This window comes from Amphiura filiformis, chromosome 15 (assembly GCF_039555335.1).
Source record: "Amphiura filiformis chromosome 15, Afil_fr2py, whole genome shotgun sequence".
In the NCBI taxonomy this organism is placed as follows: Eukaryota; Metazoa; Echinodermata; class Ophiuroidea; order Amphilepidida; family Amphiuridae; genus Amphiura; species Amphiura filiformis.
Window position 1 is genome coordinate 2,855,223 of NC_092642.1, and position 13,842 is coordinate 2,869,064.

Sequence of the window (13,842 nt, forward strand, 5' to 3'; positions counted from 1 at the left end):
ATGGGCTGAAAAAAAACCCTGAATTCTGTAAAAATACAGAAAACATACATCCCTGGTCTCACACACACACCACAGGGGTGATTTAACATTGACAAGGGAGTATCATCAATCAATATAGACTTTCAAAAAGCACCCAAAAATGTACAACATTGATCGGAAAATGCCCCCCTAAACACGCATTGCAAGTGTCATTTCTATACCAAGTGTTAGCATTATCTTACTCCCAAAGCAAGTAAATTATAATGTTCATGATGCTAATTAAACTCTGCATTATACCAGCAAGTTGAGACACAAATCACAGATTTAGTGCAAAACACTTTAAACTCACAAGCTCAGAAAGTTTACCTGATTTCATACAATCTTTTCCTGAAAGTTATACGTATGAGCAAGGTACCCTTTTTTCAAATTTGTTTGTTTTAGATACCTATTTACATTGTAGATACAGTTGCTTTTAAAATGGCACTTTTTATGTGAATCTTTGTTCATGGAATGATACCTACTAGTCAATAACCAGTAGCCACCCTGGGCTTTACTTGCCACAAAACACACAAATAAGTGGAATTTATTGGAACAGCATATAAGAACCTTGTACTAGTACCAATTGAGCTACATACCTGGAGAGTCTAGGTTTTGATATCCAGGTAGTATGGCTGTTTCTTTAGGAGCTGTAGTAATATCCACTGCTTTGCCATTGGGGTTAGCATAGAGCAACAGGAGAGGCTGGAAGTGACCTCGTCGACATCTCTCTGCTACGTCTCTCCAAGTAGGACCAACCTGGGAGGAGGAGTATAAATATGACTTAGTCTTGTATTATCTTGTGTATTTTCTGTATGTATCACAACTCTCCATAAGGTGGTGGACTCTGGTACATTGATGTGTGATGTAAGTTTAATTCCCAGTGTAGTACCAGTTTTTTCCTGTAAAATAATTGAGCTAACATGAAATTCCCCAAGGCAAAGAACTAGCTGCTTATTGTCTTGTTTACCCGTATGAGAACTCCGGGAGCTAATCAAGGCTGTAATGGTATTTTGTGGTATGTAGACTATTCACTACTTGCTTGCAAGTCCCCCATTGTTGCCAAATGGTACTGTGTGTCTTCGGTCATAGTGATCATCAAATTTCTGTAAAGTGTGCGGAGGCTTGTGGGATTATAGAAGCCTGTGAATAGCGCACTTTAAATCTCTGCACTTTTTTATTAGGTTAACCAGAGATGCCAGTGACTTGCCCCCCAAAAATTCTGAAAATAATCCGGATAATTGCGAGCCATAGTTAACACAGTGAGCGCAGCGCCTCATGGCCGGGGGGTCCCTTTTAGATACAAAATTGTAAGTTATTTTTTTATCAACCAAAAATGATTGTAGCACTTGGCTCTAGGTCCAGGGACTCTCCAAATCCAAAAAAAAGAAAGAGGAAAAAAAATTATACTTTTTTTTAATAATTAAAAAATTCAAATATTTTTTTTGGAATTTATGAAAATTAAAAAATCCAAATAAATTCAGGAAACTGGCATTTCTGGTTAATGGTCCACTGTTGTAAATGGTCCACTGTTGTAAATGGTTGAAGTGGTGCTACAAACTTGCAGAGAGAGAAACAGTGACAGAGAGATTTACAGAGAGAGATAGATAGGCAGACACATATATATCGAGGGTTGACAAACAGAAGGCCTTTAACTCAAAAAGTGCCTTTTTGCGAAAAATGAGTATAAATAATATTTTGCATTGAGATGTGACCAAGTATTATTGTGCTATAGATGCAATACGAAGTTGAATTGAGTTAAAGGCTTATGATTTTAAGAATCTGTGGGTATTACAGATTATTTTGGTACCAAAATCTCAAAATGGCCAAAAGTGAGTTAAGGCCTTCTGTTTGTCAACCCTCGATATATATATATATATATATAGAGAGAGAGAGAGAGAGAGAGGGGACATACCTGTTTAACAGATGCATCATCAAAGTATATCCATAGTCTTCTCTTGGTGTTGTAGAAGAATGTGGAATAGTGTTTACCATAGTAAGTGACTACGCCTACCAGATTGAGGGCGATCTTCTTGGCTTGCTCATCAACAACTGAATTGAATAACTGTACAATAATGAGTATGGAAGGATAATTAGTCCCTGCATTTATAATGGCCTGAAATTACCTTATTTGTACTTAATGACAACAAAATCTTCTGACTTTCCATGTGTCAGTTTTACAAAATTCGTCATCTGTATTTAATATTTCAAGCAATCGTTTTGCTTTCAAGTTACAAGTATTCTTTACTCATTGTAACTTGTTAGCATAGTGACTCTGTACTCATGTACTTATCAAACAAAGTTCAGCATTGTGAAGTTATGAGGACTCTTTACTCATTGTAACTTTACAAACAAAGTTTTGCATTATGACATTACGAGGATACAAGGACTCTTCACTTATCGTAACTTTACAAAGTTTAGGAAGTTACAAGTACGCTCTACTAATTGTAACTTGTTAGCATAGTGAAGTTACATGTACTCTGTACTCATGTACTTATCAAACAAAGTTCAGCATTGTGAAGTTATGAGGACTCTTTACTCATTGTAACTTCACAAACAAAGTTTAGCATTATGACATTACAAGGATACAAGGACTCTTCACTTATCGTAACTTTACAAAGTTTAGGAAGTTACAAGTTTTCTTTACTCATTGTAACTTGTTAGCATAGTGAAGTTACTTGAGTACTCTACTCATGTACTTATCAAACAAAGTTCAGCATTGTGAAATTATGAGGACTCTTTACTCATTGTAACTTCACAAACAAAGTTTAGCATTATGACATTACAAGGACTCTTCACTTATTGTAACTTTACAAAGTTTAGGAAGTTACAAGTTTTCTTTACTCATTGTAACTTGTTAGCATAGTGAAGTTACTTGAGTATTCTGTACTCATGTACTTATAAAACAAAGTTCAGCATTGTGAAATTATGAGGACTCTTTACTCATTGTAACTTTACAAACAAAGTTTAGCATTATGACATTACGAGGATACAAGGACTCTTCACTCATCGTAACTTTACAAAGTTTAGGAAGTTACAAGTTTTCTTTACTCATTGTAACTTGTTAGCATAGTGAAGTTACTTGAGTACTCTACTCATGTACTTATCAAACAAAGTTCAGCATTGTGAAATTATGAGGACTCTTTACTCATTGTAACTTCACAAACAAAGTTTAGCATTATGACATTACAAGGATACAAGGACTCTTCACTTATTGTAACTTTACAAAGTTTAGGAAGTTACAAGTTTTCTTTACTCATTGTAAATTGTTAGCATAGTGAAGTTACATGTACTCTGTACTCATGTACTTATCAAACAAAGTTCAGCATTGTGAAGTTATGAGGACTCTTTCTTACTCATTGTAACTTTACAAACAAAGTTTAGCATTATGACATTATGAGGATACAAGGACTCTTCACTTATCGTAACTTTACAAAGTTTAGGAAGTTACAAGTACGCTCTACTCATTGTAACTTTACAACAGGTTCTTGTTAGACTCTCTCCTTTCTCAAATGAAAGCATCATAAATTGTAATTGAAACTTACATCCGGTAGCCTTAATGTGGTGCCCAGGCAGCTTATAACATCCATAATGTGATCTACGCTTGGTCTGTCACTGTCCCATACAAGACCTATGCCCACTGAAAATTAAATACAAAAAAACGTAATTACATTTTATGAACACACAATTCAGTAATTATAAAGCATGTCTACATCAAGAACATAGTAAATATATAATACTTTGAAGCTTTCATATAGTATTTAAAGGAGTATTTCGTGATCCTAGCAGCCTCTTTTTATGACATTTTTCGGTAGATATACACGAAAAAAGCGTATTCCCAAAATTTCAGTTGATTCCGATTTTGCGTTTGCGAGTTCTGCATGATTATGTGTATTACACTGCTCCATAGACAAAGTGTTGTAATTTCGTTCTGGTATACCAACGAATTAATTTGCAAGAAATATTTGGTACATAAACATTATGTAGCCAGAGGTTTCCAGTGATATAAAAATCTCAACTTTTTTTTTGAGAAAAGTGGGGGGAAGAGGCTGTGGATCACGAAAAGCCCTTTTAAGCTTTTTAAAAGGATAGGTGGTATTATGGACATGAATAATGTACTCCCTATTCGAGAAAAAAACAGCCCTAATTTTTTTATTAAAATGTATAATCCCATTTATTATATATGGTCCCGTTTGTACTCTCAAACCTCCAGGCTTAGCATATAACCCTATGTGCTGGGCCTTTTTTACAGGCTTTTCTTTTTCAATAATAACAAAGTGTCTGTGTACAAGAAAAAGTGGGCTATAAATGTTTGAGAGACCAACCCTTTTTTTTTATTGGGTCATACACCAGTTAATTGATGCTTTATACAGCAGGAAAATTGATGTTCTGTACATTAAAGCCATAATGTACGATCTTATAATATGAAATTGGTTAATTTTTTTCAAACCTGATTTTTTGGCATTTTTGTAATGTTTATACATATTTCAACTTGTACCAAAATGCAATCGGCCAAATTTGTTGTCTTTGTAGGTCAACAGAGCAAAGTTCGACATAAAGTCATAATTATTTTATTATGACTTTATGTCCTCCCATAGAACTACATATTAAATGGCCAAAAATAACCAGTGGGATATCTTTCACATTACCTTGTTATTTCAGCTTAAAATGGGCAGCAACCCTTCCGGGCAGTCATTACTAATATTATTTCAACATTTTGAATAAAGAATAACAAAATTAAAATTTGACAGAAATCGTACATTAAGGCTTTAAATGAGCCCCTCCCTCTGGGTCCTCCCTAACATAAAATACCAAGCACATGTTTTATCCTGATTACATACCAACATCTGGACAGTTCATCAAAACTCTCCTGATGAAAACCTTCTTGCCACATTCACTCTGAAAAGAGAGAAAAATAAATAGATTAAGTTATTAATGCAAATACAATTAATGTAAAGATGCCACAGACACATACATCCAATCAAAAGAAATATAACCTTGGTCTGTCTTACTTCTTAGAGAATTGTGTATGCAGTTTTTTTTTTTTTTTAATTTAGTTATGTTAATTTATTTGTTTGTGTTTATTTTTCACACTTCCTGTTTATCTCTTCTCATACTTCCGTTCATACAAATCTTTTGCTATTCATCATTATATCCATTTAATTCCATTATCTCTTATAACAAAATGACCTTGTTTTAATGCTTAAGGTACTCGATGTCTGGGCTATTCCGTTTAAAATCCACACTACCCTGTGGAAAATTTTGGAAATATCTTCCACATGGGGAGTATGAATTAGCATAATAACCAACTTGATTTGAAACTTGCCCTCCTTCTGTGGAAGATTCCAGATGAATCTTTCTCAGAAGGTGTATGGAATTCAAACAGAGCTGATTAATGTGTTCATTCCATTTGAAATCCATACTCCCTCTATGGAAGATAATTTCAAAATCTTCCAGAGGGGTAGTATGGATTTTAAATGGAATAGCCCAATCATCATGATCAACTGTGGACTGGAAAGATATGCAGTTTTGTGATCACACTACAATCATATGGTTAATTAGATTGTTATATTATTGCTTTGTTATTATCAAATCATTTTCTGAAATAAACTAAGGCCACTAAAATGATATCTCAGAACATCCATGCTTTGGAGTTTGCAAAGATTTTGAAAATTCATTTTTCCCCCTCTTTTTAACCCCCCTCCCCTAAATCAGTCAAAATTAAACTAGTGGTTTTGTTTTCTTGCAGACCTCCACACAAAAGAAATACATATGCATGTTATTTCTTGTGTATATGTAGCTGCATGGATTGCAAAATATGTGGAAAGGTACAAAAATGTCAACTTTTAGTATATGCCTATGTGTCACCATCACTAACTATCTAACTACCATACTAGACAGATTAATGAGGTAGAATGATAAAATTACTCATCTATTAAAGCTTAAGTCAGTAATCCGTAAATCAGATTGGAATATAATTTTAACTAATCACTACAATCTCCTTATCAAACCATGTCACTATCTAATGATAAACAACATTTCAAGGCAAAATTGGACTGAAAAATGTGTGCCCTATTTGGAAATAATAGTGGTGGTTAAATTACATATGATTAAATCATAATGTGACATTGATTCTTTTAAGGTAGTTAATAGAAGTTCACATTGTTTGCATATTTCAATAAATATATGGTCCAAAATTGTGTTAACAACTAACAGGAAAGTTATGTTACAAACAATGGCATGACCCATAAAAGTTTGAAAGCAGAACTGTAAATGTTTCAAAAGAGGAAATTATGCTCCTTACTGTTAACAATTTGGCAATTCAGCTTCCCCTTATGAGGGTCACAAACTGATTTCTTGCAACAAGCCTATTTGAATCTTGTTTATTTTGCACCATTTTCCAAGATATCATAACAAAAATGTAACTATTTTATATTTCACAACCAATATAAGTTATGCAAAGTGTGGATATTCAGATCTACAATGTTGAATTTTTTACTTTTTAGGTTTTGAGATAAACCTACCCCCCCCCCCCCCCCAACACAACACACCCATCCATCCACCCCACATATCTTTGTGTTGAAATCTCAACTTAGCAAAACCAAAATGCCCCACTGTCAGATAAATTTTGATTCTCAGGTTCTTTTTAAAACTTTTTTTATCTTTCAATTGGTTCTTTTTAAAACTTAATGAAACAATATCTATGGCCATTAATAGTCATATCTAACATCTAACATATATTTAAACAGTAGGGCTTGCATTGCAGTCCTATCCTAATTGCTAACAACAGATTAACTAATGATTACATGAGGTAATCATACAGGTCAATGCTAGCCTACAATAATCTAAATTTTAAGAGATCTTTTAAAAGTTAATCAAGGAACCTTGGGTCTTTGTTAACTGTCACTATTTAAAAGTAAATGTATTTGTTTTGTTGAACAGTTACTGAATTGTGACCAATTATTGTGAGGCTGAACAAATAGTCATGGCCTTCCTCAGGTGGCCTTCCTACATGAACAGCGAGTTACTCTTGTATTCAGGAAAAATACAGCACTAATTGTGCTGGGTCAAAAAAATATTATCCTGTTTTGTCAAATGAAACATTTAGATAAATCCTCATCCTTTATAATCAGTTCTACCATAAATGTTTCCCTAAAAATGTAATGTCCCATAATCATTTAGTATCGATACATACCGGACACTGTCTAACATCACCAATAGCTCCAGCGTTCCTTAGAAGCAGGCCAAAGAAAGCAGAGCTCATCTGATTCTTAGCCCTCTTATTCTTGGCTTCACCACTGGAGAAAAAGAAGATAAACATGGTAAATTCAGATATAGATATTTATATCTAATTTTTAAAAATTAATTGAAAAAAAAAAAAAAAAAAAAGAAAAAAAAGGAAAAAAAAAGGGAAAAAAAAGAGAACATTTTTGTTACCTTGTACGGGTTTTTAGCAATTTCTTCAAAACTGAGCATTTTGTACAAATTTGAACCCACAGATGGATTCATCAAGTCATTACCATTCTAAATATGTATACTTTTATATACTTATGACCAACAATTTAGCAGTTATGAGGCCTAAAAGTTTCCATAATTCCACAGTTAAAACCAACCTTATCAAATGTTTAATTTATGTGTCAGTGGCTATATAAAGCTCAGGAAAGCATCTCTAGTAGAACTTCAACCCCCCACCCAAAAAAAAAAGTGATACAAATACAATTAAATGATTCAAAGCAGCTACTAATGAGGTATGCCTGTTTTCTATACACATTACATGTATTACATTTTTGTACGTACCATAACGCTGTGCAGGAGACATAGTGCACCATCTGGGTGAATGGAAATGGCTCAGATGTAGCTCCACAGGGACACACACACTGAAAACAACATAATACAAACAAGTAGATTACATCATATAGTAAAAATAAAAACATTTCTAAATTTAAACACCTCACATGAATGTAGCCAACAGTACTTGCAGAGAGACTAATATGTGATGCAATCAAGCAATCAAGTAATTTGTCAGACAAATCCAAAATTCAGTTTTCAATTTCATTATGTGACATTTACAGAGCTTTATTTTGATGAAATATCCATCACCAAGTGAACTTATAGTTCCAGAGATATGGTCATATTAGCGTTGCTCAGAACAATAAAATATAAAGGATAGTTTGCTATCTGAAAATCAATATTAGCAACAAAGGCCTCATTTAGCTTGATCACATCACATATTGCCATATGACTACCGGTGTGATTCTATCAATGGTAAACCCTTACTGAATCTACTTGCCAAATATTTTTTTTAATTTGCTCAATATCATGCCATAAATTTTTTTAAATAATCTCAAAAGAACAGTATTTTTTCTTTTTTTTTTGACATTGTATGTCTTGCATGCCTTTATTCACCTATAAAATATAAATATTACAAAAATTTATTGCACAGCACATTATATTATAGAACTAGAGCGGTTCTCGACTTGCGCGGTTCTCGACGCAAAGCGTCGGCCGCAATGCCTCCACCTCGAGGCGTATCATTTTAACCGGTGCAATTTCACTAGGAGCTGGCCGGGGGGGAACATAAATTTTTTACATAGGTACAAAATGGGCTTCCAAAAACCAAAAAATTTAACTCTAAATGTTGACTGTACCCACCAAGTTTCATGCCCATACGACAGTACCCCTGGGTGACCCCGGATGACCCCAAAATGATCTTCCAACAATTTAACTCTAAATGTTGACTGTACCCACCAAGTTTCATGCCCATACGACAGTTTTAAGTTATTTGACCTCAGATGACCCCTGGGTGACCCTAAAATGACCGTCCAAGAATTTGACTCTAAATGTTGACTGTACCCACCAAGTTTCATGCCCATACGACAGTTTTAAGTTACTTGACCTCAGATGGCCCCTGGGTGACCCCAGATGACCCCAAAATGACCTTCAAAAAATTTGGTTCTAAATGTTTACAGTACCCACCAAGGTTCATGCCTATATGACGGTTTTTGCTAATTTGACCTCAGATGACCCCTAGATGACCTTGGGTGACCTTGACCCCCTAACCAAACCTACTGGTGACCCCGGATGACCCCAAAATGACCTTCCAACAATTTAACTCTAAATATTGACTGTACCAACCAAGTTTCATGCCCATACGACAGTTTTAAGTTATTTGACCTCAGATGACCCCTGGGTGACCCTGGATGACCCCAAAATGACCATCCAAGAATTTGACTCTAAATGTTGACTGTACCCACCAAGTTTCATGCCCATATGACAGTTTTAAGTTATTTGACCTCAGATGACCCCTGGGTGACCCCGGATGACCCCAAAATAATCCTCAAAAATTTGGTTCTAAATGTTGACAGTACCCACCAAGGTTCATGCCCATACGACGGTTTTTGCTAGTTTGACCTCAGATGACCCCTAGATGACCTTTGGTGACCTTGACCCACTAACTAAACCTACTGGAATTTGAAGACTGCTAACGACCATCCCTCCACCAAATTGCATCACTGTACACCAAGGATCATGCCCATACGACGGTTTTTGCTAATTTGACCTCAGATGACCCCTAGATGACCTTGGGTGACCTTGACCCACTAACCAAACCTACTGGAATTTGAAGACCGCCAACGACCATCCCCCCACCAAATTGCATCCCTGTACATCTTACCAGTTCCGAGAAATTGCACCCGCAAGCTCGGACGGACAGATGGATGGACGGATGGACGGACGGATGGACGGACGGACAACCAGGAAACATAATACCTCCGGTGGAGGCATAAAAAATTAACATATATAATACGAAAATCAGACAAATAATTTAAGCAAAATGACCGAGCCAAAAACAACATGCAAGTCATACAAGTAACTGGGAACAACTAGCTAAACTCATCGCAGATCAAACCCCTCATACGGAGTTCCTGCCTAAAGAGGAACAGAAGACAAGGATGACCTCCGTATCTGAATTTGTCAATGCACATTTTACCAACACATATACGGTAATATAAATGATATATTTTGATCGAGCACTGGTAATGTCATTATGATAATTAAATAAAACATTTTCAACAGAAAGTCTAAAGTTCGTACCTAGCCTTTGTGTAATAACACTGTTAACAGTATGGTATGTATGTCTGTAACCAGAAATGTTTTATTTTAGTTTTGACAATTGAAATGATAAGCTTGTAATTGGTTTGTTATGTATGTTTGTTTATGCATGGCCCCAAGAAAGAACATTTTTTGTTGAAGGGCTTCTGTGTTAAGTCTGATATATATTTATTTAATTGACATGATTGAATATATGCAGGGTTGTCACCAGGACCAAAAAAGTACTGGTTAAAATATTGAAGGCGAAGCGTAGCGAGCGAAGCTCTCGCGCCTCGCACTATCTTTTTAGTGAACGCTAGGGATTGGGGAATAGGCTTTGAGGGTACCACCTCACTAAAAAAAATTTTCTTGCTCTTTCATGATGAAATATCATCATCCACTTCCGGAAATGTAAACAAAAATTTTAAAAATTGTTTTATTTTTTTTAAATTTATGTTTTTGTTTTTTGTGAGTGCCGGACGGCCCCGGACAGTGCCGGACGGCCCGTCTGGCGTAGTGACAACCCTGAATATATGATATAGCATACAGTCTCATTATGATGTACTATTAACTTACATGTTCTATAAGTGTCATAGCAAACTTCTGAAGAGACACACAATGTATATGATAGCATACAGTCTCATTATGATGTACTATTAACTTACATGTTCTATAAGCGTCATAGCAAACTTCTGATGAGACACACAATGTTTGGCATCACAAAGGTCCTCCTTGATGTCATGAGCCAGATGGAAATGAATCCGCACCAGGATATTCTCCTACAAAGAAAAGTATCAAAATAAGATGGCAACAATTAAAAGATGATGACGAGGGCCGAGAACAAATCCAAAATGTTTGACTCTTGATCTGGTGTATAAGTAGTTATTTTTGTGTATATATTTTTGCCATTATCAACACATAAAACTTTTGGGGTGTTAAAATTTTCATGAAATTTATGCCTTGGCAATTTATTTTATAACTAACTTACACTAATTACCACACTCTTTTACCATATTTCCATATTATATTACACAAATGATAATCCTTAAAACTACATGACCAATACTCAGTAGTCATATTTCTACATATTTACAGTGTGTAAATTAATCGCTGCACACCTGCACTGGATTTAATTTCATTCCAATACGCCACTTATGTTACTAAATTTAGCTACCCAGTGCAAACGGTTGACCACTTGTAGATAGTATACACAAAGCTACTGGTGTTGATGTGTACATAGACTGAATTTACTTATACTGCAGTATTAATATAAATGAAAGGAGTGTTCTATGTAATTAAATATGACAAAATAGTGCATAATGCAACTTAATGAATGTACTTATGTGGAACCTTGCTACTTGTATCATACAAACCTTCTATTGTCCAATTCTAGGCTCACTAGCATTCTCATTTTATTTTCAAAAAACCTTTTTCCAGCGAGGTCACAGATTAGGCTTAGGCCAAAAAAAAAATTGTCTCAAAGCACACAAGTGGCTTGAAAACAAATGAGAAATGCTATTTTTTTTTTAAATTTTCCGACTTGGTATTTTTATGGTATTTTGAGAAAAAAATCTGATTTTTGCCAAATTTTTTCAGAAAAAACTAAAAAAAATGTTATAATAAAATTTTATTTAATAGAAAATATCAATAGTGGAAGGCAGCACTAGGTCATATATCTATGAATAAAACATGTTAATGAATACATGAAATATTTGACAGTAATGTAACATACTTTATCATTGGCAACTTTCTTAGAATTTTGCTGGAAACATGAATCGGCTTCATAAGCGCAATTATTAACCCTGTGTTATGTCCCTACTCATATAAAACTTGTGTGAAGGATGAACATTATTATGAGGAGAAATGTGATGTTTGCAATAACAGAATAATAAAAAAATAATGATAATGCTGGCTAAAATAGAAAATTAAATTTTACAAATCCCACCTAAACTGATCAGAGTATAATTAATAGAAACAAAGAGAATAATCTTACAAAGCATTCGGCTGCATCATCCATACATCCGAGTTGGAATCTCTGTTCATCTTTGAAGGCACTGGCTAAAGCTTTCCTCAATGCATCAGGAGGTAACGCTTTCTCTTCACCATATTGGAGTTGTGTGAATAATACCTGCAATGGAGAGAAGGTAAATAATGATGAGAGTGAAATAAATAATATTATGAACAGAGACAACGGGCAGTATCAACTCTCACACATTTTTGATGAGTTTCTAGAACTGGGTTCAAGAAAATCCCCAGATGGAAAATCAACTGGCAAGACCTACGCTGGAGATACATCTAGCGTTGGTTGCCAGTAGGAATCACTCATCATCAAGTGTTGACAAAGGCAACAGCGTTGCTGAAATGTACACAAAGTAAGTGCAATTTCTGGATCAGATACAAAGAACTTTGGTTACTGAGTTTACTCTACTGATCCTGATGAATTTATTCAACCAATATTACGGTGATTGATTAAAAATAACCTTGGCTAAATTCACATAGTCCTAGAGGCTTTTATTCAATGAGAGGGTTTCAACAGGGTAGCCATTGGACAAGATTGCAACAAAGTCTAACCTGTGATTGAAACCCTTAATTTGTCGTCACATGCAGGGTTGCCAAACCCGCGATTTGGTAGCCCAATTGGGCAACTTTTGAAGATTTTTCCCGCGACTTTTGACAATTTCCTGTCCCATAGAAAACCAATGGTTAAGAAAAAAAAATTGGGCGACTTTTTCAACATTGGCTCCCTTGCGACTTCCGATAGTTTCATAGAAACCAATGGTAAAGAGAAAAATTGGGCGACTTTTCGATTATTAGACCCGCAATTCGGGCTGAAATCTTTTGGCAACCCTGGTCACATGGCCTTATTACACTTTCAAGAACACACACTTATATTTATACCTGACTGAAACACTCCAAACTTCATTCAAATTGAGATTTCAGCCTTTGCTTTTTGTTTGAGGGAGGGAACAAGCATACATATGAATTGTGCAAGTAGCAAACATGAAACTCTCTGATAGAGCATAATTTAAAGTCTGATTATGCTAGAAGATGGTATTGGGGTCATTACAATAATACATCATATTTTGTACTCACTTTGAGGGCACAGAAGATACATGCCTTGCCCATGCAGGCATGGCCAGCCATGTCACGAAAGCTGCGACGAAATACATCTAAATGCCATAGTACCTGTATAATCATGAAACAAATTCAAAAGGAACCATGTTATTGTCATGTTGTAAGCTTGTAAAATATAATTTTGTAAAATATAATGTCATCTAATCATCAGTATGCAATAGCAAACATGTATCAGTGTCAGGGAAAATTGGGCAAAACAGGAAACTGGTCGTTCATTTGAAGTTGGCATAAAAATCCAAAAAGTAAGTTCAATTCATGAATTAAGACCATAGATATAACATTTAAATACCAAATACAAAGCTGACAATTTTTACCCTTTAAAATAGCCACATTTTAAGGTTTTGGACAACAATCCAGTACCTTCAGTAGGCGTTGCCCCCTGGACCCCTGACAGAAGCTCTCTGCTCTTGTACCCATCTATTCCAAGGGCTTCACAAGGGATGTAGATTGTGGCCAGTGAGACAGAGGAAGAGTCTTTGTTACAATATGATAAAAAGTAACTTCACTTTCTATATGACATTTCACGCTTTGACATTTATTCCAAATATTTAGGAGAAATCTAGTTTGTTGTGACATTTAAAATCGTTAAAAACCAGAGCACAC

The 13,842-nt window shown here is 35.1% G+C and overlaps 1 protein-coding gene across 1 annotated transcript in view; it reads right to left on the bottom strand.

Moving 5' to 3' along the window:
* The window catches only part of LOC140171148 (uncharacterized), a 62,711-nt gene that overhangs the window by 26,134 nt on the left and 22,735 nt on the right, over nucleotides 1-13,842 (bottom strand). Inside the window, 9 exon segments of the mRNA XM_072194334.1 lie at nucleotides 615-774; nucleotides 1,931-2,080; nucleotides 3,561-3,655; nucleotides 4,857-4,914; nucleotides 7,211-7,313; nucleotides 7,813-7,892; nucleotides 10,770-10,883; nucleotides 12,098-12,232; nucleotides 13,198-13,290. Coding sequence (XP_072050435.1) covers nucleotides 615-774; nucleotides 1,931-2,080; nucleotides 3,561-3,655; nucleotides 4,857-4,914; nucleotides 7,211-7,313; nucleotides 7,813-7,892; nucleotides 10,770-10,883; nucleotides 12,098-12,232; nucleotides 13,198-13,290 — 988 coding nt within the window.